This window comes from Dicentrarchus labrax, unplaced genomic scaffold (assembly GCF_905237075.1).
Source record: "Dicentrarchus labrax unplaced genomic scaffold, dlabrax2021, whole genome shotgun sequence".
In the NCBI taxonomy this organism is placed as follows: domain Eukaryota; kingdom Metazoa; phylum Chordata; class Actinopteri; family Moronidae; genus Dicentrarchus; species Dicentrarchus labrax.
The window spans coordinates 4,232,336-4,258,370 of NW_026136708.1; the positions used below are offsets into that span (position 1 = coordinate 4,232,336).

Sequence of the window (26,035 nt, forward strand, 5' to 3'; positions counted from 1 at the left end):
TGTAACCTTTATGAAAATAACTTTTGTCATGTTTGCTGAAATTAGCTCCTAATGGCATTTGCAAGAACCAAACAGAGCAATGAAAAAGAAAAAGACATTTTGGGTTGGCTAGGAACACCAGGAGGAGCCAGAGGAACCTGATTGTTTCACAGATAATCTGTCTCATGTTCTACTGTTAGGATATAGTGAACGTTCCAGCAAATATGACGAAGTCGTTTCTATAAAAGTTACCTACTGCAGCTTTAATGATTGTTGTATGTTGTTGTAAGCTGTATCATTCTATGATTGTTTAAAAAAGAAAAAGAAGAATTTCTATAAAACATCTTAAGGAAAAAGGCTGGAACCACTGATATAAAGCTCCGAAGAGCTGAAGGGTTATTGTAAACATATTGATTATAGCTGCTTTAACATTGTGAAAATGTCCTCCGTGCTCCTCTAATATTCCCACAGTTGGGAGTAAGCTTTCAAAGAGAAAACAGTCAGCAGCTTTTGTTCCAATGCTGCCCTGGAAAAATTACAAAAGAGTAACTCATTCAAAATATATATTTGTTAGACAAGCTAAACCACTGCTGCTGGCAGCTGGGTTGCTCGCTTTGTGCCAGAGTGTTGTCTCCCTGTAATTAACGCCGTCTGCCTCAGCAGGCAGAAAAGTTTAGAGCACTTCTTTGAGTTGATGTAAGGCTTGAAATAAGGCACACAACAAGTAACTTTTTTTTACCCAGCTATTAGGCAGCTTTCTAAAATGATTTTCTAATTAATTTTATATAGTCTTTTTATACAATTCCCAAACATTTCCTGGGTGGAACGGCTGGATTTGGACTTGTAGCTTTGAATCACAACGAGTAATAAAATCTGATTATTTTCTTGTGTAAACCAAGTGTACATGAGCATAAAGAGCAGGTAACCGGGTGAATGACCTCAGGCCAGATGTAACAGATAGCACTGAAGGCGCCAGCAGTTATGAGACAATGAAACAGGTGTACACTGATGATTAAAGATACACGCTCTTCTTTGAACTTCATCTCATTTTATGGTCCAAGTGTGCGTGAAAATATTGGAAGAGCAGACAATAGGAGACAGCGGGACAAAAGTGATAAAAAAGACATTTTAATCATACAGTACATCTGAGGCATGTGGCGACACGAGAGCACACTGAGAATTAAACACTAGCTCCCACAAATACAAAACGTGTCAGGCAACGACTTCTAATCAGCTTGTAAAACGTGGCACATATTTGTTACGGTTGATGTGATCATATCTGACAACATATATTGATAATTACACTCAATATCACAATATAGATACTGTACGATTTCATGTCGGTGCAAATGGCTGCTGTATGAATATATTTAACACTTCAGTTAGCAAAATTTCATGGAGGTGTCTATGTGAACAGACCATTCATTTCCCATAATGGTATAGCTTTAACAATAGTGCGTGTTTCACTGTAAAATCAAACACAATCTGGCACATGAAGACCTGGTGAGTACAACAAGAAACATGTAAACAGAATATGTTTAGTGGTGCTGTTTTATGAAACACATTGAGGCACTTGGTCAACAAACACATCACAAACCTTGTTTGATTGCACAGATACATTGTACGTGTCATTACTTTTTTTTTGGACATTTGCTATTTGTTCTGGATTGAGTTTTTATTAAAATATTAATTTATCATCAACATAAGCTTTCAGAAGAAGGATTAGTGTTTATTGCAATAGGAGGCACGCTGGTTTCAGTTTTTGGCACGTTAAACTCTGAAGCTGAATTGCACTTCACTTTCAACGTCCTGTTAAAACAGTAGAGTTTCTTTGGAGAGGCGGAGGATGCCCGCGCTCTTTTGGAGTTCCGCTTGCACTTTTTGACACTTTCCTCCCGTGTGACGGGAACGCTTTCGAGCTTCTCCTGGTTGCCAGGGATTTTCCAACAAGCATCCTTTTGCATTGTTGTATCTGTGGTTGTGATGGGCACATCACCACAACAATGGTCACTGTCCTTTGCTTTCTGTCTTTCATTCCTGGTTGTGTGTGGTGAGCCCGGTGAGGGGGACTGGCATCGAGTCTGAGGTTGTGATGGGGCTGGGGTGCTGATATTTTGGCTACTGTCAGGGCTTGAGGGTCTCATTTCATGTCTTTGATCGTCCTCTTCCCCCACAGGCTGTGAGCCAGTGACTGAACCCGGAGCTGGGCCTGTGTCCTGGTTCAAAGCTGTGGTAGTAGATCTCTGCTCTCTGGCTGAACCAGCCTGCAGGCTTGCAGTGTGGACACAGTACTTCCTGAGATGGCAGCTGTGGGCCGGTCCTTGCCTGGGGGCCACAACTCTTCCCTGGGAGCAGTGGTGGTAATGGGCCGGGGGGCAGTGGACATAGTGCATACGGCACTCCATGTGTGTGTAGACTGGGTCCAGGTTGGTAGGTAAAAGGGTGGCATTTTGCTTGCTCGGGGTGCTTCCTGAGAGGGGGTAGAGCTGAGGGGTCGGAGGGCAGGAAGGAGAGTCCTGGGGAGCCTGAGCGCAGGTGTGGTGGGTCCACTGCTGAGGCAGGTGAGGAGGGGAAGGGTCCCCACATGTGCAGTTGGTGTTCTGAGAGTATTGGCACCTGGATGGGGTGCTCGGTGTGGCTACAAGCCCGTTCTCAGGGCCACTTCTGCCAGTGTCACTTTTGCTCTTATAATGGATGTGTGAGTAAGGGGCGGAGTGGTGATGAGGAGGGATTCCATTATAAAGCGGAGCACACACCTCCTGCTCCTCTCTGGGTTTATCTTCAGCTTTCTGACTGGATGCCAACGGCTCTAACTCATAATGCTCCACTTCCCCACCCCCGCTGTCCAGCTGGTACTTCCCCAGGCCAGAGCCTTTCCCTTGAGTTGAGGGACTCATGGATGTGACCTCAGAGAACACCTGGCACTGCAGCTTTTTGGGCAGAGGGATCTGACCACAAGTCCCCTGGGGTCCTAGGCAGCGACACATGCACTGAAAGAAGAAGGTAGCAAAGGCCCAGCTGATGCACATGATCAGCATCATGAACGTGCCCAGCTGGGTGTATGCTAATACGGTCGAGGGCATCATCATGGCCCCCGCAACAAAGGTGGTCAGTGCCGCCATAGCGATAGCAGAGCCCATGCGGCTGAGGGAGAAAATCACCTTTCCCTCTCGGTCAGGCTCAGGGGCGAGCCGGTAGGCCACGCCGTAGTGGACGGCGAAGTCCACAGACAGCCCGACTGCAACAGAAATTGTAACTGACTCCAAAACGTTCAGCTCCCAGCCCAGAAGTACCAAGGAGCCGACTGTGACGAATATGGTCCCGGCAATCGACAGGATGGCGTACAGACTGATGATGACATTCCAGGTGGTCAGGAGCATGACACTGAAAGCCACAGCTACTGACAGTGCCATGGCAACCAGAGTGCCGTCCGACAGACTGTCCTGGAGGTCATAGAACTCCAGGTTGCTGATGAACCAGCCATGGCTAAGGCCTGCTGGAGCGTATCGCAACTCCTCCATGATCCAGGCATCCACCTACAACACAACCACAGCCATTACTGTCAGGATCAAAGCAGAAACTAAACCTACCGTCCACGTAAAGTAAGTAACTTAAAGTGACATTGTGTGCAGGTGATACTGGAACAATTGAACATGAAATGCGACAGGCCCTACCTCACGGTAGAACTGGTACATCTTCTCATAGGCCAGCGTGAAGAGGTAGGTACTCTGGAACTCTAACACTATAGCCCTGATGGTGTCATTGATGTCGAATCGAGGCCCAGGGGTTTTGCTGTCCAGATGGTAGTTAGTGCTCCGATCCAGCTCCATGATGGCTCTCTTTATGCACAACTCAAAGACTTCCTGCTTGTAGGGGAAGGTGGACTGACTGCAGCAGGGGTAGACAGAAGCCTCCTCACAGTCCTGGTTCTCCATCCACTGGTAAAATCAGGGGGCAGGTAGAAGTTGATTATATGCACTGACACTTTTTTCAAACGGTTTTCAACATCTTCAGACATTAAACTAGGGTGTAAATGCTGTATTCCCATTAGGTCACATCTTACACACTTATTACTTTAATACCTGTATATACTTTGTAGACATGCAGTACTGACCTGTTTGAATGTCTCAATGAAGCAGCTGGTAAAGTCCTGCTCCTCTGACTGAAAGACAAAGCTCTGATTTCTGAGTTTCTGGCAAAAGTTGAGGATCCACAGTTGAGACGCTGGACTGGCAATGTTAAAGCTGGTATCCAGCATCAGCTTTCCCTTGTTCTTGGGGTTCAGGGGGTCTCCGTTATCCAAAGGCGTCACACCCCAGATGATGGTGATAGGCATGTGGAGGTCCTCGCCGTGATGAACCCTCTCAAACATGAAAAGTTTCTTGTACTCTGCGTCGTAGCGCTCAAATGGGTGCGAGGACCGGAACACCTGAAACTCTGCCAGCTCCAGAGAAGGGAGCTTCATCTTTGGGTTGACACAAACGACGTAGGCCCCGCCCACCGTGATGGCGAGGAACCAGAAGAGCCAGAGGTAGCGCAGTTTGATGACGATGCAGGGCAGCACCTTCTCAAAGAAGATCCTAGACGCCTCAGAGACGGTAAACAGGCATTTGTTGGCCTTCTGACAAAGACCTGCCCAGAACATCCGGGTGCCGTAACCCCTTTCCTGGTGTGGAGGCTTGGTGCAGGGGAACACATTAGGCAGGTAGCGTTCGTGTAGCACCACCACAGCTGGAAGCCACGTCACCATGAGAATATAGTTGACCAATATGGCAGTACCCGCGTAGACACCAAAGCAGCGTATGGCGGTGATATTGCTGACGTAATTAGCATAAAAAGCTGCAGCGGTGGTGAAGCTGGTGACAAACATAGACAGGGCAGCATGTTGTAGGGTCACACCGACCGTCTCTGCTGGCTCAGCATGTGGCTTATCAACCTTGGTGTAGTTCCACACATCACAGAGCACGAAGGCGTCGTCTGCACCGATGCCTACCAGGATGATGAGGGCCGTGAGGTTCATGAAGGGGAAGAACTCAAAGTTGAAGACCATTCGGTAAAGAAAGTAAGACACAATCAGTGAGCTGATGATGGCTATTATTGTCATTAGAGTGATGAAAACTGAGCGTGTGTACACACACATGACCAGCAGGACGATCACTATGGCTATGGCGGGATACACTGTGTCCGTAAGGAGGTAGTCCTGAAAGAGGTCATGTTTGATGCCAAACTCGATCCCTGTGACTGTAGTGATGCCGTCTGAGGAGTTCCAGTTCTCAAAATTGTCTAAGTAAATGTTCATCATAGACTCTCCTTTCTCTGTGGGGGAGAAGAGCATGCTGTATTTGAGCACGGGCGGAGGATACTCCAGGCTCTTGGGACTAAGGAAGTCTTTGTCCACCAGGAAGTGAAGGATTTGGTAGACGGCGTTGTACTTGGTGCACTTCCGGGGCACGCTGGCACACTTGAGCTGGTCTTTCCGTCGCAGGGCCATGTCCCAGCAGTCGGGTCCCAGAGTGCCATTGTGGTAGTACTTGGCACATGAGCGTAGGATCTTGAGCGTGTGCGATACGTCACGCTCTGTTATCTTCTGGCAGGACGACCTGTTGGTGAGGACGGCAATGTAGTTACCAAGTGTCCAGCTGGGACAACAGGAGGCGTCATTAGTGCGCTGACACAGACTCCAGTAGTCACGATGGGAACGCACCTGGGAACAGAGACAAATAATAAGTACAGCAACCAATAATGGCAACAACTGTGTAATTATCAGTCTTGACCATGGCGGATGATTGTGCTGTCCTATACACGTACCCTTGTGTTGTCCAGATTGCACATGGATTTGATGGCCTGAATACTCCACAGGTTCTTCCCCTTCAGCTGATGTGAACACCAGTCTAGAGTAACTGTCACCTGCATAAAGAAAAGAGTTTTATTACTCAAATGGGAAAACCATCTTTCCTGAATTAATAAAAGTAAGGAAATATGAGACAAAGACCATTCTACCATATGCTTGACAAAGATTTTGTGGCTGAAAAATGCTCTCACCAGTGCTAAGCAAAAGATACCAATCTCTTTTCTAACGACTTTAGTTTTTATTACACTCAAAGGGCATCCCTACTGCAAGATTAAATACTATAACATGCATGTTTTCTCATCATACCAGGACCCTAGATTAATTAGAGACTGCCTAAGATCCTTTGGGGGTTTTGTGACTTATTTCAGAGAGCTGTGTTTGATTTGTGTAGTTTCTATATTCTTTCTTTCTGTATTAAAATTCTTACCTGGAACATCACAGAAGAACTCTTTACTGAAGTCCCACTCCGCTTGCCGTTTGTCTCTATCAAAGCGGTCTTCGGGCCACCTTGGCTCTTGGTGACTACAAAACAATAAAAGATTAGCAATGTCTACATTACATATATGTACAAGATGTTTTATTGAATCAGTCACAACAGCAACTTTAAAAAAAAAGGTGGCAATTAATTTTAACTTGCATTTTTTTGTTTTATATCAGGTTTATTTTGCTCTTTGCCTTTTACAGCACTCTATACGATCTTTTTTTAAAGTGTTGAAAATATTGTACCCCTAGAGAAGAAAACGGTACCACTGTTAATCAGTTGAATCCAAGAAGCAACAAAGCATGACAGCCAGTTTCCATTATTTTATAAATCTCCACAAGAGTGGACAGAGATGTTGCTGCGTCTGAGCCTGCAAAGTCGGCATGATTCAAAATGAAGGAAGCAGATCTGATGCTTAGTAATGAAATAAGCAGCAGTAATTGCTCTTCCCCCCAAAATCTGTTGAATGACTCAATACTGGTGTCATTATTATAATAATCCTAATAGCAGCTCTGATTAAACAGGAGGCCAGAGGGGGCGATGGCAGTTTTTGCCCTATGTGTGTGTTTATGTGCTGTTCTGAAAGAATGATGCTGCAGCAGTGTTTCCTGCGTAGTGTAGTGCTACATGCCAGGGAGCCAACGAGAATGGCCGAGTAATCAGGTGGCTGTCAGAGGGAGACGGAGGGGTTGACAGACAGAGGGGATGAGGCAGGGAAGCTTGCTGACAGCAGCAGAGGCCTCTCGGTACACCGTGCGCACGTAAGTACACAATTACATCTGCAGACAGACGCGTGGAGCGAGACAGAAAGGGAGACAAAGACAGTCACAGACACAGCAAGAGACAGGGAGGAAGAGAAGGACTGCGGCTGAAAGGATCCATTTTCTAATCAGCAGAGCGGAGCTGCAATTTTTAGAAACTCTAATCTTAACCCCATGGATACGGGATACCAAATCTGATTCAGAGTGGTGTGACCAGATTGCAATGTCAGCGTCATTCATCAGAGAATAACAGTCTGGATTTTGACGTCAGTTAGAAATGCAAACAAACAATGCAAAGCCAAATAGCTGACTTAATTGGTACTTTGAGAGGTGCCTAAATGCCGTTTAAACTAAGGCAAATATAGCCAAAATATGTTTGCATCAATACTAGCAGCACTATCAGATATGAGCAGTGATTGGAAACAGAGCCTGAAGGCCTGACGAGTGAACAGTCAAAGACAGAGACAGACAGACAGACATAAACATGCAAAGACCTGCTGCTGATTAGTGAACAGACTCCCACTGACAGAACACAGTGGATGACCTTGTGGATGGACAGATCTCTACTCGGCTCCCCTTTTCTTTCAAGAGGGGATTCAGACTTTTCAGCATGTCTCTCAGCAGTATCCCTTCAACCCCTCTGCCCCCGCCCTCCCGTTCCCTACTTCAGTCTCTTGCTCCCCCTTGACCTCCCCTATTTTAGCAGCCATATGCAACAATATTTTGCTTTGGTTTCTAGTGCTGTTGGTCTGTATCCCTGTTAATGTCAAATCAAGCATTTTGTGTGTGTGTGTGTGTGTGTGTGTGTGTGTGTGTGTGTGTGTGTGTGTGTGTATATATAGCTATAACATCATTGTTGTCAGTATTATAGGTTATTATAATTCTGGAAATGTAAGAAACTAGCATATGTGGATGGTGTAAGATGTGTGTGAAGTTACTTTTTGGCCTGCTCATCAGCATATTTGAAGGGGTAGTTAGCCAGCGTCGCTTTGTAGCCTGTGTTCTTCACCATGTTGTTCCATGTGACCAGTCGCTGGCCGATGGCAGTTCCCCGGGGCTCAAAACCCTTTTGGGAAGAAAAGAAAGCAACAATAAGCAAAACAAATTTTTATTATTTTAAATTACTATCTTCACGATGCTCATACAAAGTTACGGTGTAAATTATGCAAATGACCATTTCAGTTGTCATACATTGGCTATCTATTCAACTTGAAACAGCTTCAAGGTTCACTTCCCAACGTTACACTGTTTACAAGTTTGCTTGTTCCACCCAGTATGAGCTAATACAAGCGTACCAGGAAGGCAGTCACACATATCTGCAACTAGATCACCTTAAAAGCCAACATGACTCCTAACACATAAACAGAACCACACCTATGCAGTATTCAAGGAAAACCTAATGGAACTGATATGATGGTTAATACAGAACGCTGTGAAAGTGCTAGTACTCTTCATGTCGTCAGTGAAATATCTTGTATTTCTCTTTGAATTAGAACACTTATATTTTTAAACAGCTTCAGGGCTGAAGCCATTTTGTTCTCTTAACTTCACACATCCTCAGTATTCAGGTTTGTGGGGTGTGTACTCACCAGCAGAGGGTCAGAGAAATCAGGCAGGTCAGGCCCCAGGATGCCCACTAAGGCACACACCACAATGAGGACTGTGCACACGCCCAGCACCACCACTGGCCAATCAGCTATCAGCTCGGCATAGCTGGAAATGAGAAGGAGACTTTAAGTTAGTGATGACAAAAAAAGGATCTGTAACAACAGCTTACTCAACGTTTTTGGGTTTGGGAGGACAGTTCATTCAGTGAAAGCGTCATTCTTACTATAAGACAAAAAGTTAGGCTTGGGTTTTTCAGATTTCCTCTTACTTAGCGAGACAAATAGAGCCCATGAGAGCCTGGTGGCACATGATCACCATGGGTAATTCAAATTGGTAAAAAAAAAGATGAACTTTGAACTGATTATGATTATATTTGAATGAAAAAAGGGGACAGGAAAATGGAAAATATAATATATATATATATATATATATATATATATATATATATATATATATATATATATCTCCTTCTCAACTTTGCTTAATTCATTTGCTTGATTAGAAATAATGTTAGTTACTGTCTCGGGTCTTGCTGTTTATACCGACAGTCTCCATCCCTACGCAAAACTCATAACACTTTTTTTGCCCCTAAAAAGCCATAATCCTCTATTAAACAGTCTCCTGGATTAGGTTTGAGGCAGCAGAGTATATGAGAGTGTAATGGAGAGATGAGGAGTTCCAAGCCGCGGGTTAACAGAGGCCAGGTACAGAGAGAGAGAGACGCACAACTACCATCGATAACTCTCATGACTCACTACTGAGGAATGACGGCTCCACGGGAGCAGTGATGGATGGATGACAGCAATAAAGGGAGGGGGAGGAGGAGGAGGAGGAGGAGAGAGCTTTGCAATCCAGAGCATCAACACAGTAGAAACCATTCTTGGCAGGTCTTACCTTTTGGGGAATCGAAATGGCCTTGCAGGGCTGAAAAACAAAAAGAGGAAGATAAATCAGGTTTACATTTTGAAGTCAAAGCCAACAGCCAATCAAAAACAGATTTTCAGAGATTTTTGAGCAAGAGTGGACATCTTTTCTTCATAATCCTGTCTTTTTTCCCCCCCTGCAGCAGCGCACACCTTGGGTACTGGACCACTGCAAACATTAGAACTGACAGGGCTGTCAAAACCACTTTCCAGTTAACCTATCATAATACTCTTTGCTCCTTTTTCAAATCCCTTTCAGATGGGAGAGACAAGCGTTCAGTACTCGCGTTTCTAATATACGTGTGCCACACACAGACAACTATGGACATGTACAAGATATCAACATTTATGCTACAGATTGACACAGAAAATCCCTGCCTGATTGAACCCAAACCAAATCTGAAGCGGGTGTCAGCTTGAGCCAAAATAAAGCCCCAAGTGTTTCCAATGACTGTTTTAACAATTTTTTTTATCTGATCTGAAACCAGTAAAGCTACATGATACTACTACAATGCCTCAAAAAACAGGTTCCCTTTAGTCTGATCAATCAATAAAGAGCTCTAACACACACCAGCTATTAGTACATACACATGAAAAATGTTCTGCATCCGGTAATGTGGCCTCCTGATACTGGGACATTTGACACACACACACACACACACACACACACACACACACACACACACACACACACACACACACACACACACACACACACACACACACACACAGCACACACACACACACACACACACACACACACACACACACACACACACACACACACACACACACACACACACACAGGGTCTATCTGGACTTCTCGTCAGCTCCTCCTGGGAGCGGTGGGGAAGCGTCCGGTATGCCGGGAGCAGCAAACGCCCCGGGTGGAGGGGAAGGGGAGGGAAGAAGAGGAAGTGGGAGAATCAGATATGGCCACCTGATCACAGCAGGGCTGCGGGAGATAAATGATACTGGCTGAAGGGGTCAGGGGGGATATGACAACTAGAGTATGTGAAGAGAACACAGAGGGAGGAGAGTGACAAACTGCCAGTAGATAACACAATGTCCTCAAATCTGCAACGGTCCAAAAGATTTCAATGCCTTCCCATTTCCAGCTGGTATTAAAATGCACTCTTACTTGCTACAACCTTGGCTCAACAGTTTTGGAGGTTTTAAAGTAGAGGTCTTTAAGCTAGAGGAGAGAGCAGAGTCTTTACTTCACTGTGATGGCATTAATAAGCACCCAGGCGAAGGGCAGAGACAGCATGGGCCACTCCTTGGATTAGACATTTTCAGAGAAACTGCCAGAAAAAGATTTCTGTGGATAAATGGTCTTCTTTAATAGCCCTAACTAACAGCTAAGTACATTTCTCAGTGAATCATAGGTTGTATTCATAATCATCACTGTACAAAACGTGCAATTAAGTTACCCCCAAAATGGCACAGAGGAACAGAACACAACGTCGGTGCTGCCATTTCAGCAATCTTGCCAGAGGGGGCCAAATAGGCTGCCGTCCTAGTTTTGCCTGTTTTGCTGTCAAGGTGAAATCCGCGGAATGTTATAATTAGCGGTAATGGGAAGCACAAATGAACTAGAGCTATTGGCGAGGAATTTTACTCCACGGGGGTGGGTTGTAGGAAGGTTGTAAATCCCTTTTAAAGTTTCACTGGACACATTAATATGACAGCCAGATGTCAAGTGGCACAGTCTCCAGTATACAAACAGGGATCGTTTTTTTGAGATATATATATATGTGGTATTTATGAAAATGTTACTTGTTGGCAATGTTATAGATTATATTCTGTTTTTGCTTTTCCAGCTCTAGGAGACTCGCTGATGCTCTCAAGTACTGAATTATTCTTGATTATAATAACATTAACATTACTGACTTCTTCCGTAAGGTGGACTTTCCCTTCAACTTACAAAATGACCTTTAACCTGGTTTAAACCAACAATGCCTAATGAAAACCATATTTTCCCAGCCCTTCTTTGAACTAGTAGCCAAGGGAATTCTGTATTGCTAATGTAATTCTTTTCACTGCGCTCCGTCTCCCGGCTTTCCATGTATGGCCTTGAACTGCAGACCTCGGGACACAGATATGGCCCAAAATGGAGGAGACGAGTTATTGGAAATAGTTGGAATGGATTCATAAAAGGGCTTTCAGGCATATCTATTTGTCTACTGAAGGTCTGTTTTGAATTTTGGTCTGCAGCGCTTCAATAAAAATCCATTTCAGCCAATTGGAAAGATGCGTAGCATACCTGAGTCTGCCATTTGGCCCCAGCATTTTAAACGATAAAGATGAGATAGATCAAGAATCCATCAAGTCAAAAGGAAGAATTTATGACGTTCTCATAAAACTCAGGTGACCTTTTTCGATTTGAGGCAATGGATTCAAGATCTGGCAGGTTGAGAACAACTTTTGAGACTTTTATTTTATGCTCAATCTGTCTATAATCCATAAAATAAAAAAGAAAGCAAGGATATAACAGCGTCAGAAGTTAAACATATGAAAATAAGGGTGAAGAAAACGCCAGAAAGGGGTGGTGGGGTTGGTGGCGGTCAGCAACAGTGATCACAGGAGCTCTAAATTCAGCAGGATGACAACCCAGCGCGTCAGGTTTCCTGCCTGACTCTCTGATCACTTCTACTCATGACACCTCTAAAGCAAACTTAAAATGCAGACTCTCTCTCGCCCTCGACGTACAACTTTCTATCTACCTCACTCGCTCACTCTCTTTCCCTGGCTTCTGCCCTTTCTCTTATTTTCATTCCCTCTCCCTCGGCCCTGAGTAACCTTTCACTGTTATTCTATTTACCAGAGGGAGAGTGTTTCTGGATCACTGGGCTAATTAATAAGGTAAACACAGGCCGCCAGCCGCTCACTCAGCACTGTGCTGACAGAGGGGAGAAACAGAAGCAGTTGGGGACTGTGTGTGTGTGTGTGTGAGGGTAAGCGGTCTATATGTGTGTGTGCTTACAGGACCCACACACACACACAATATTGGGCTGTCCCAGATGAAAGCTGACAATCGCGAGAGAAATGTGGTGAAGTTTTTGAATGGTGATCCAAAATAGTGGTCCGAGATTGCACTGTGAGAGATACAGCGGTGGCTGATTTAGAGCTTTTAGGCCAGAATACGTCTGAAATGACCTCATGTGAACGAAGTGTTGTCTGACCACATCTAAAAGCAGAAGAGTTTGTAACCTCTCTGAATGGCTACAGCCTGTGGTTTTAAAGAGGGGCGAGACGTGATGAATCATAGAAATGGGAATAACGGAGGACAAAGGCATTCACATAGTGTTGCACTTATGTGTAGAGCACTTGCACAACTTCTCAGTTTAAGAGAAAGTAGTCTTGTCCCAGTGTTGGAAATGAAGCGGCAGTTTAGTTTTTCATTGTTTTAATAAGAAATGCTAAAAATAAGAACGCTTCTGCTGCCTTCATTTAACATAAAGTCACTTATTTTTATTATGCTGTTTGAAGACATTGTGTCTTATTGTAAGATTTGTTTTTGCTAATTATTCATCTTAGATTAAGGTACAAATTCTTAAATTCAGCTGAATAAAGTGATACTTATTATATTAATTAAATACTTATTTTAACAAAGTCTATCTTAAATAACTGAGTTTTCATAGCTTGTAATGACCACAAACATTTGGGGCATTATTCTAGTTTTAAGGCCCATTACAGTCTTTCAGTGGCTAGACTTTTATCCCAGTTTTAAGAATTTTAGCCAAGCAAAATTGGCTTACCCCACTGGCAGATTGTTTTGCTCAAGAAAATTCGATTATATTTCAGAATATTTGTCTGGTTTCTAGAAGGGCTGTTTTTGCAGTGTGGGCATTATTGTTGGATTTTGTGTTTCTAAAAGTTACAAATATTGTTGGAAGCAGCCCTCCAGTTCCATTGTTGGAAAGGTGAGGGTGGAGGGGCTTTCAGGCGCTGCACAACAGTCCAACAAGCACTTTATTTGAGGAATATTGCACCTTTAGCAGCAAACACTAACCCGTGTGAATATTCTGACAGTGCTAGAAACTAGCAAATTCTCTGAAAACCTTAAAAAGGGATTTACAAAATGTAAAAGTTTGTGGAGTTCTGTCAAAAAAAGCCCTCAATGTGCCAGTGCTATGACGAATACTTGATTTATTGCATTGTCAAAACAAGGGTTGCTTGGATTTCTGTTACCATTTGCATCGTAATGCCATGACTAACCAACGATTCAAGATTTTAATTAGACCCATCTTACAGTATGACATCTAATAAACCTGCAAAAAAGGCCTTAAATATCTGTGTATCAGTGAGTGTGTGTAGGGAAGAAACATGTGTATACTATTGTTTTTTGTGTTCGTGTAGTTGTTTTAGAAGATGTTTGAAATGTCTTAATCAAAACAAAAGAAGAACTTACTTTTACATGTGAAAGTATGGTGGATATTTTTGTGAAGGGAGTAAATGTGACCATGAATGTGCATGAGTGTCTGCGTGCGTGCGTGCGTGTGTGTGTGTGTGTGAGAGAGAGTGTGTGTGTATATGTGTTATTGTACAGGAGTGTGTACGTGTGCCATTGGGGGTTGAGGGTGAGGGTTCAGAGGCGGAGGGGGGGTTAACTGTCAACAGACGGGCGGGTAAATATTTCATGAACAAGGCCTTCAAGTCGGAGCAAGAGCAATTAGTGTCAACCGTCAGGCTGCTGGGCCCGCCTCGCCCTGATTAGTGCCTCGCTGGAACGCTGCACACAATTAGAGGCTCGACCTAGCCATGAAATAGGTCCGGGCGACCAGCGCTCCCATCCAAATGACATCATGAGACTAGTTAGGCCTGATAAGTAGGCCTGTGTGTGTATATTTATACAAAGACTCTTATGGCTAAAGCAGAATACTGAGAGGGATATTAACAATCCCCCAAAGTGAGCCTAAGTGTATGCTGGGATGACATTAACAAGACCGTAAATATCAAATGGGACCATAGGGGGTAGAGAATAAAACTATATCATTGTTAACAGATTGTAAAGTAGAGACAGTTCAATAAACAATTCTAATGTTTGAAAATGAACTGTTTACGTTTACCTATATTCTAAATAGGGCCTTTTAAGTAGCCTTTGACAAGTGGGTTTTGTCTAACAAAAAGTCTGAAAATGAATTAAGATTAAATTATTGGCACAGTGTTTCTCTAAACATGTACTAAAATCCAGCAGTATAAACACTTTAATATCTAACACTCAATACATAAGAAAAACCCTCAACAGGAGTGTCAGAGGAAGTGTTATAAAGTGGACACTGTGTGCGTCAATATTTTCTTCAATGCACTGTTCTAACCTCAAGACTGGGACAGACTAGAATTAACAAAATAAATCTTAAATCACAATTTTTCAGAGGAAACCATATCTAAAGGTCAATATTGGACTAAAAAAGCAGAGATAGTTAAGTTACGGCAAAGCTTTCATGGGAGCTACATTAGCTTCGATGGTAACACAGTGTGATTCACAGGGCATCGTGTTTCTAACAGGCCTCCAATAAACACTGGAACAGGCCTGTGCTGTTTAAACACAAAGTTTAAATGGAGGTCAGCCGGGGACACTCGCCTCTCATTATCACACGGGAGAAAGCATAGAGCCAGAGAGTGGGGACAGGAGTGCAGTGGAACTTCTACTGGGTCTATTCTATATCTTTGTGTACCTGCGCTTATGGCATCGTGTATGAATGTGGGTACATGTTTAAACGCCAGCCATGTCCGGATGTTACATGTTACTATGGAGACAAACCATAAGCTTATATATATATATATATATATATATATATATATAAATTAGATATGTTCTTAATAATATTATATGTTGTATGTAGATTTGGAGTTGTAACGAAAGTAATTTCCCCCTGGGATTATTAAAGTATTTCTGATTCTGACTCTTATATTAACATGCCTATAATGTGAGTTGTGTCATCTATGATAATATGCTTTGCTGTGGGAACATATATATATATACACATTTTAAAATTTATTATTATTAATATTATTATTTACTATATCATATCTATAGGGCTGAAACTAAAAATTATTTTAATCAGAAATTATTTTTGCAATTAGTTGTTTAATCAATGAATTGTCAGAAAATAAATAAATAAAATACCCATCCCAATTTACTTAAGGCCAAGGGGAAAGTCCAAAACCAAACCAGTTGTAGATTAGTTTTCTGTCCATCAGCAATTAATCAACTAATCGCCTCATATCTATTTTATATGTATTTTCTGAAGCAGTGAAAATGGAAGTCAGGGTGTTTTCATGTGTGTATATCCACTGGTGAGCATGGCCTTTTCTGGCTGCACCTGCCATTCCCCTAAATTCTTGGAGTTGAAATACGGGCGCGCACAAATTCCAGGCATACAGGCAGGATTTCAGCACTGTAGCCAATAGTTACAAGCTGTCAGTCAGCGTGACGTCTTTATTATGGCTGCTTCTCGCCTCATCTTTATGAGTTTAAGCTCACAAGCTCAGAGCCGCGCAAGGGTGCGGGGCAGCTGGTACGGACAAAAAAGGATTCTCTTGCTCTGTGAAGGTCTTTCAGGAGGTTTCAGTGAAGAATCGGAGCATAACACAGGATCCTATGTTATTGAAATTGTAGCCATTTATATGATTAGTACAACTTTCTACTACAAGGTGAAATACAGTTTGTAGCTGGTGGGGAGTGCCAGCAGGGATCTCCGTCCCACATGAATGAAAGTGCCTGGCCAGAAAATCTGAATCCAGAAATCCTTCTTAACCTGCCAACCTTACACTGCATGGTTGAGTGCAACTGTAAGCAAGCCAACTTTAAGTGGGTGTGTGTGGCCAGTGAGAACAGCAGGGTTTCCTAGAAGACCTCCAGAGGTGGAACCAATGGTTTTCACCTGCTGCCGCACCGGAGACCCTTCGACATCCTCCCACAGGCATTTGGTGATACTGCTCGTTAAAAAAGAAGCCCGACAGACACAAAGACAGTGACCGGGGACTGGGAATCAAAAACATGTGAAAGTAAACCCCAAAGAACACGGACTACACTCCGCGGAGACATCTGACTCAACCCAAAACAGAACCCCACCTCTCCAAACACAAAGCACATTTCTTTGGAGAAACAGGAGAAACTTGGAAGGGGCTTCTGCACAGTGAATTCCCCTTTTAAAGCAAACGCACCTTATTAAAACAAGATGAGTCACTTAGGCTTATTAACAAAAAGGACTGTGTAAACCGAGTGTTTTATGCATTAAAAGAGAAGGATGCATGTCTAGGCAAAGGCAGCATTTCATTGCTAGCAACTGATCATGCTGCTGGGGAAACAGTAAAAATGATTTAAAAGACACATTGTGAGGAACCACATAGATCTGTGAGCCCCTTTTACACTTTTTTTCCCCTAGGGGAAAAAAAATGGCTGCTCGTACTTTCACTGTGCAGCCAATACACACTGCCTCAAAGCACTTCAGCATCACTGTCATTCATTGTTTCCTTTGAAATCCAGTATAAATAATAATAAACATATACTTATGGACTGCTCTGCCATAAAATCCTGCCTATACCTGATTCCTCGATCCTCTGCTGACATACAATCTAGCGTTGACTCAGGCACTCAGACTGATCTCGCTTATCAGTAGAAAGGGTAGAGAAAGAAACAATGTCAAGTTTTGTAGAAGGGTCACTTTTCACTCTGCACCACTTTCCTAACACCATTATTACCTCATCGCACCACAACATCAGTCTATTTCCCTCTCTGCTTTTGTTGTCGTTGCTTTGTGTCTGACTCGGGGCCGTCTGAGGACATGAGTTCTCCGGGGTCCCGATTTGTTCTTTTTCCTTTTCTTAGGCACTCTGTCTTTCTACCTGTTTTTCCTCTCTTCATGTGCTGAACTTTATCTGGCAGATTTTTCTCCCACAGCTCTTTGGTTTTGAAGGTCATCTCAGGTTCAACAGGTGATATGAAGACACCCGGACAATAGCTCATTTATCAATTCTAATTAGAAGGAGGATCAAATGTATCTCATTAACAGGAAATGGAACGAAGATGATATTAGCTATTATTTCAACCAATGTGATTTTAGGAAACCTGGCCCCAGTTAAGGCCCTGAGGCCAGAAGCCTTAATGATGATGGCTGAGTCAAAACCTGTCCTCCCTACACCCTGAGAGAGAGACAGTGTGTGTGTATGATAGGAAGGAGTGCTGGGGGGTGGAGGGGTCTGGAAAATTCCAAGTGGAGGCTCACAAAGTGCGGGAAAGGAAATAGAAGCGCAAAAAAAGGTGGTTCATAAGAAACTTGCTGTTTATCTGAAAGGTGGGGGGGGGGTTGGCTTGTTCCATTTCATACAAACATTAATGTGAATGTGAGGGTGGAGAAGAAGAAATAAAAGCTATTATATAAATGCATTAAGAATCAATTCACTGTAAACAAAATGTGAAGGTCTATTGACAAATGTCCACTGCAGCAAATGAAGCCGTGTTGATTTAAAACAAGTCAAATAAAAATATCAACTAATATTATTTTTTTTAAATAATTTTTAAGTTTAAAACAATATTTTCTGGTTCCATCATCAACCCACCCTTTGTTTTAAAAGCTGATCCAATAACATTTTAACATGGGTACAAATACGCTTATAAAATGTGAATTTTTGTATTTTAAGATTTCTTTTGACTGAAATGTAAACTACGAAAGTGTGATGAGAATTTCATATTTTTTCTAACATTTTATGGACTAAATGATTCATCAAGAATATAATCAACAGTAATTTTAAAAAAACAACAACAACAAAAAAAACAATTGCAATTGGAATGAGAAGCAAAGAAAATCAAATCACTGCTATTTATTTTTGGGTCCAGGAAATTTGATCCAAGTGACGTTTGTTTTATGCACTCTTTTCTGTTTTTAGACATTATGTAGGAATACTATTTTGTGTATTTTCCCATAATGGAAACTGTAAAACAGCAAAACAAACAAATAAATGAACTCTTTATGAACTACCTAGTCAATAAAAAAAAAATCTGTTTTACACCCTCCAAGACACTCTTGAGAAACATCTGGGGATTCCCACACCGGCATTTAGAGAACCACTAATTCACAGACTGTATTGGTGTTGCACTCACTAACTCATTTACATGTGGTAGAGCTGGTCAGGTTATTTCAGTCTGGTGATCATGCTTTTGGTCAGTTCATTTGGAAGAAGAGTAAAGGCTTGTTTGCACCAGCCCGCTTTTTTATCTGTAAGCCCGCTGCAGCCGCAACGACAAACAGCTCCCGTTTTAGGAAAAATGTAGAGAGCCTCGCCTCTCTTAAAGACAGAGCAGACAGAGGCTCAGTGTTGCAGTGTTATATACTAAAGCTATTGTTTCAGCTATAACCAGTGTTTTATTTTACGCTTATTTTGTGCTATAAAGCAACAAATAACTGATATTGCTGATAATGTCCACTAATTACAGTACAGTACAAGCAGTCAGTAAAACATTTATTTAGCTAGTCTATAAAGTACACCCCAAATGGATCAAAGACAATAAAGGCCTACAAACCCACATACATTTTGCCACAGTCTCTGGACACATGTAGTAGTTTATCCCTTTCAAAGTGCTATGATAATCTTAACCAGCCAGCAGCAGCAAGCCATCTTTATCCAGCTGAGGCCTGGCTAGCTGCTCAGTCAGCTTATGAGAAGTTATGACAACGTCTTGCTCACACATCAGGCTTTGATCCGGCTTTATGGGACAGCACGGGCCTTTGATCTGGGTCTGCTATCTTTATGGGCCTTGCTTCATACTCGGGAACTTTTATTGTAAGACTGGGGGGAGGGGGTACAGGAGGGGTGCAGAGAGAAATGAAAATTGATACAAGAAAGAAAGCAGGGAAACGGTGAGAAGGGGGAACAGCAGGAGAATAGTTTGATAAAGAGGGACAGTCTGAAGGGACCCCGTCACTCTCCCTCTCAGTTTTTCTGCTCATCTCCCTCGACCTGCCTGACTCTCACAGCAGTTACAGCACTATTATCTGCACAAGCAGCGGGCTGCTTCACCAGACATCACATTGCACAGCCTTCCACCCACCACACAAAACCTCCCGGTTAAAAGGCGCCCTGTGGAGTTTTTGACCATTACTAGTGCTATAGATAACTACTAGTACTAGAGCAATATATTGAGGAGTTTCTCATTTACATCGCGTGCGTTTGTACGAGCACGCTTTAACGCGATACACATTCCTGATGATGGTTTCCTGCTTGTGACACATTTGTTAGAGCTCAAGGATTCACACACTGCATTTTTGTGATAAACTACTGCTGTGAATAAAACAATATTTTTTAATAAATTAGGCTAGCCAACTTTTTTTTACATTGAAAAGCATGAACTGAGAATTAAGTACACGTATTTCTGGGTAAAATACATATCAATTATTTGGATAGAAATCTGTAAAATACCCAAATGGCTTTAACCAAATGTATATTAATATGCTTATGCAACATAAAGGGCAGAGAGTGAGTAAGCTGTTGGTCTTTAATACAAGAGTACACTAAACTGTATACAAAATCACTTTACTGTTGTTATTGGCTTTTTTTGCCGTAGTACCACAGACCACAGTCTACTTACTAACACAGCCCCACAGACCTCACATTGTGAGATGATGTTACTCAATAACAGTTACTTAGATGTTACTAGATAGACTATAAAATACAAACTGTCTCTCTAGACCAGACCAGAAATGGACAGCATCAAAATCATGTTAAAACCACCCAACCTACCCCAGAAAAAAAATAATTAAAATCTCAGATGGAGTATCAATCTGCAAAAACCACATACTTCTCAAAGTTCCCTTAAACCAACACAACCAAACAAGTATTCATTAAAACAACAGTAAAGTCATTCAAGTGTGTATTGGTTTTGTATTGAAATTGTCAGCATTCATTCCATATTTATCCTCGGCTAACCTTGTAGCTCCATGTGTTCTCCTGCAGTACAGCGAGGATTAGACATGCAGGATGTTAGTAAATCACACCCCATCCATCACAGAGCCTTCACACAAGCCCCGGGAGCCCCAAAATACACACATACACATTCTCTCATTTCAGTGGAGTTTAACAATGTGTAACATGGGCTATTAATGGAATATTTTCTGTGTATAAAAATCTAGAAACAACAGAAAAAAGGAAGCGTGCAAGCTTTTAAATGGCCCAGATTGCTGGTTTCTCTGGTTGCAAATTAACTGCGAAGGTAAAAGGACCCTGAGGGTCACTTATCATCATTTTACAACCAGCAGAGGTGTCTCTGTTTGAGAAGTAACGCCCCTTCCCCTTGTCCTACAATTTAATATTTTATTTTTAATCAACAGAATAATTAAACCCTTTACACTTATCCCTTCTTCTTGCGCCTTCTTTTCTGTGATCTTTCCACAGTCAGACATATTGTAGGTTATTCTACTGGTGTACTAATAATTTGCTCTGAAGGGCTCGACTAAATGCCTACAATCTGAGTGTAAAAGTATTTTTAGGTGTCAAAGCAGGTGATGAACGGTTCCCCTCGAGGGCAGAAAATCTCTCTTTTTGACCTGCTCCTATGGTCCTATGAAGAGGTATGCATGAGGTGAAAACACTGTTCAACACGGAAGGCTTTCACTGCCTGAGGGTCTTCAAAATATATTATAATGATATAATATCATACATATGCTCACTATATCATCACAGGTGGCCTCACTGATCTTTCACACAAGATCACTGAGGTTTTTTAGAGAGTGAAGTATGTGTAGTACCATCAGGTACATTTATTCTTATTCTCTAAAAAACACTGTAATTCCTATTATTCCAAATGCAGTTCCTTTCTTCAAGTAACTATTATGTTAAAACAAGAGAAAAGGGCAGATTGCTGCACTTGAATAAAAAAAAACTGACACTTCATTCTGAAGGATTATTGTAAAATGACTTGATGGTGAGTGGGGAGAGATAAAATATGATGGGCATTTTCTCCTTGTTTTAGGAAATAAAACCTTAAAAGATCCCTTCCACTCCAAAATGTGTTTTTCTTAAAATGTCTGACCTAGACATTACTGGCTTGTATCTGTGCAAAGACTGTCACTAGAGAGGTGTTTTCACACTCTTCTGCTGAAGGGGGAAATGTGTAAGTACTGCAAGCTAGATTTGGTACGTAACAAATTCAAAAGCTAATTGCAAATGCCACCGGCAAAGAATCCTGAAACCTCCAGTGCAGCGAGCTTCTCAGTACAGATAGCAAGCGTTAGCACTAACCTAGTGAAAGATTTGACAGCAAACATGGTAGAATGTGCAGGCTTTTTTATGTAAACCAGACCCTGGGGCTTTCTCCCACTATCTACTACTAAGAACATGACAATGTGAACACACTGTAACATCGTAGCAGATATTCTGATACATCTGTTAGTCACCGATTTTGGTGCACAACAGACTCTTCTTTTTTGTGGGAAAACCATGTTAAACAAAATATAACTCATAGCAGTCTTTTTTAATATACTTTAAAATGTACCTTGAGTGGACTAATGGACTAACTGGGATATATATTATGGCTGACCCACAGCATTTACAGTAGGTATCCATTCAGGTCTACAGTGGAAATGTTGTTCTGAAGAGAAGAAACCTAAATCATAGAAAAGAACCAGCAGGCCTTATTTGGTCCTTGCATACAGTTGTTATTCTTGATAATGCGCAAAGCCTTGTCAAGCTGACACCCTGAAGTACAGAGCACACAGATCACTTTCAGACAAACCCTTGCTGGTTGAGGCTTGCAGCTGTCTGACAGAGGGCAGAGATGGATGGAGACTAAAAGAAAGAATAAAAGATGAAGAAAAATCTGGGATTTTATATTTTGGCAGCAAAAGAAGCAAAAAAAAAAAATCAGCAAAGCACTGCTCGTGAAGCTCATAACTGTGCAGACATTTACGGTCCACCAAAAATGTTAGACCCATCCAACTGATAAAAAGTTGCTAAATAACATGTGATGAAGTGCTCTGCACTTTGGACTTGTCATGTTTTCATACAGTTTTTCCCCCAAGTGTCATAGCAACCAAACCACCTGGCGCCTACAAATACTACAAAATTCAAACTTGCTCAAGATAATAAAAGCTGACCTTTGCTGAGAAAGTCAGAGGGAGTGAGAGACAGGAATTCTTGCTATCTGACAAGGCATGAATCTAAACCAAACTTGTGGTTGCCATAAACAACAAGAGCTGTTGCGAGAGGCATCTGTGAAGAGGGCAGAAACATTTAGCTCCAGGAGAGCAGAGTGTGAGCCGGTGGGGGGGGGGGGTTAAATACGCGATGTGACCCCGGATGGTTGAGTGTCAGTGAGCTGTTTGGTGGCTGCTGCAGGGTCATCTGTGTAGGTAGAAGCAGGTTATCTGAACCTCAGGTGCCCTGAAGCTACACATATTCTGTGTTATGCTTATTCTCTCCTGACACAGTTCTCTTCTGGACTGCACCTCCCATAAGTGTGCACTTAAAGCCTGAGTAAAGCATGAAAACTGTAACTATGGTTTAAGTGTGCACACTTAACTCCAGATTAACACTTTTGGACTGCATGCTCGGGGCTTTGCTCAACAGCAGGCTAGTTGTCTTCCAAAAAGAGACTGAAAACTAACATTTTTGTTCATTTGTAGATAGGAAAGTTTAATAAGTACTTTTGTTATTTTACCACCCTGCCTTTAACACACATACTCAATTTTAAAAGGTAAAAAATATACAAGCTATAATCCAATCTGACACGTATTCATTGGTACAACTTCTCAAAGAAGCAGCCATAGCACTGGGGAAATGGGCTTCAGCATTTCCCCAGTGCTGTGGCTTAAAGGCTTTCACCTGAAGCCTTTAAACCTGCTGGCACACACTGAGCTGACCCGGGCCAAACAGCTGACATCCCAAGGACACACTGTTTCCGTCCGATCTTAAATAATACACATAAAATGGCTGTGAGAGATAATCTTACAGCGGAGACACAGACATGGTCTTAATACTTTTAACAGACCCAGCGAGGGAAAAAAAAAAGGGACAGATAAACGACGGATGGCTGAATCTTTTTTTTTAGCCACTCTGCAGGAACTGCTGAGTTGTACCTCACCTTTTCCAAAGACTTGGTTTCCTTCAGACATGGATAAAAACCCGAGGGCTTTTGATCGTTCTCGAAATAGAAACATTAGGAAACAAAGTACAGGCTAATCTTGGTAAATGGATTAATGTTTTGTGAAGCCGAGAACAGGGGCATAAAAATCTCCTGTTGTGAAACGCACATAAAAAAGTTCTCCCTAAAGAGCTAATGTTACAATTTATCAGTGTGTATGAGTGTGCGTGTGTGTGTGTGTGTGTGTGTGTGTGTGTGTGTGTGTGTGTGTGTGGAGAGAGAGAGGCCTAAGTGTGCTGTGATCACAGATGTAATCCCTCGGCTAATCTGGCAGATCACAGCCCAGAGGCAGATCAAACTGATATCCGACACCATCTCGTCTGCCTCCACACCCTCAAATTATCGGGGTATTAGGAACATATAGTATCCTGGTTTATGTCCAGTGTGCGAGTGTGTGTGTGTGTGTGTGTGTGTGTGTGTGTGTGAGTTATATTTAACTACCACCAAACTGCAGAAACCCTCAGTAATAGAGGACTGGAGGAAAAGGAAGACTAGGTCTAAGGGTTTTTGTTAACGTCGGGGTTCAGGGCAAAACTATACAACCGAGACAGGTATATCGTTTCCTACGTCTAATCTCACCATCTCACACACACACACACGCACACACACACACACACACACACACACACACACACACACACACACACAACAGACAGACACAGACACAGACACAGACACAGACACAGACACACACACAGACACACACACAGACACACACACACACACACACACACACACACACACACACACACACACACACACACCCACTGTACAGGAAAGGGGGGAGTTGGGGGGAGCAAACCCCGGCCCTGTAATTCAAACCTGTCATCGCTGAACAAGAGGGACCTGTTTGGTAAATAAGAGAGTGGTTCAACATTAGAGACGCATACGTCCCATGCCACATCTGCTCTCCATTCTGATGTGGAACAAGAGACGGAGGAGGGAGGGACACAGGGGGAGAGAGAGAGAGAGAGAGTGTTAATAGAGTGAGAGAAAAACTGAGAAAGAAAAAAAAATAAAGTAGCAGAGAGCTGGGAGAAGGGGAAAAAAACCCTCAAAATGCATCTAAATGCCTGCAACACAATCCTGTTTTGGCTCTCTCTGCCCACCCACGGTTTAGTTTGTGCACACCAGGTTTGGGAACCGCTGTGGCAACACAAACCTCATCATTCAACGCCACCCACAACGTCCCTCTTTCTAATGAACATTATGAGGGGGATCCAGCTTCCATTTGGGTGAGGAAAATTCCATGTTGAGGAGTACGAAGAAATAAAGATTCAGATCCCCCCGCAACGAGCTGCTGGCGTAAAAAGGAGCTGACATGAGTAAATAATTACTCCTGCAAAGTTTTCACCTCCTGCCTACCCTTCTCTGTGGGGATGGTAAATATAGGATTATGCAAATGATCATGCAAGGCATTAAATGGTTCCAGTTTCAAATGCGGTGGAAGGCCTGTGGTTTCGGAGTGAAAGGAAAAGAACCAACTCACTATATATGGATCACTGGAGGAAAGAAAAGGGAGTTTGCCAACAAATGAGTTCAATGCTAACATTCTGCTGCCACAGAACAAGGCATGGTTGCCAAGTGAGTGTGTGTGTGTCTGTGTGTGTGTGTGTGTGTGTGTGTGTGTGTGTGTGTATGTATGTATATATATGTGTGTGTGTGCTTGCATGCAGGTTTCATTTAATTTTAAGAAAACTTTGGCTGTTTGCATCCCAACAGCCAGGAGGGTCTAGCAAACACGAGCCATATAAAATTGTAAAAATTACTACAGAAGGCAGTACACAAATAAGGACCAATATTACCATGAACCAACTTTTTAAACACCAGCATCCTTTGCCAAAGGATTATAGGGCAAAGCCTCTCCAGATACAGGAGCTTCACCCGTGTTCACAGTGAGAGATGCAACTTCATCTGAACAGCAGTTTTTAAGGGTTAACCATTATCCCTCGCAGTTTACAGACACCACACATGCGACAATGCACCAAAAATTTTATTGGGCTTACGGGGACATTTCAGGCCTGTGACAAAGTGTTGGTTTCCCAGCTGTTGTAAGGAATACTCCAACATTTTTATAGATGTGAATAAAAACAAAGTTTGTAGCATTACCATGAGTCTGACTGACTTCATATTAAACTGTTGCTTTTTCAATACAGACTGAAATGTGCAGGTAGAACAATTTGGTATGAAACGTAGCAACAGCTGGGATACACTCTTGGTCAGATTCTTAGTTTACTTTTTCTTTAATTAGCTGGTTTCTGACTTATATAATAATATATAATAGTGCTG

General features: G+C 42.4%; 1 protein-coding gene across 1 annotated transcript in view; it reads right to left on the reverse strand.

Annotated features, from left to right (window-relative positions):
* Positions 1-1,091: 1,091 nt before the first annotated feature.
* Positions 1,092-26,035, reverse strand: part of disp1 (dispatched homolog 1 (Drosophila)) — an 82,469-nt gene continuing 57,525 nt past the window's right edge. Inside the window, 9 exon segments of the mRNA XM_051408571.1 lie at positions 1,092-3,515; positions 3,654-3,917; positions 4,094-5,683; positions 5,788-5,847; positions 5,849-5,886; positions 6,258-6,352; positions 8,011-8,138; positions 8,662-8,785; positions 9,575-9,604. Coding sequence (XP_051264531.1) covers positions 1,677-3,515; positions 3,654-3,917; positions 4,094-5,683; positions 5,788-5,847; positions 5,849-5,886; positions 6,258-6,352; positions 8,011-8,138; positions 8,662-8,785; positions 9,575-9,604 — 4,168 coding nt within the window. The 3' untranslated portion in view covers positions 1,092-1,676.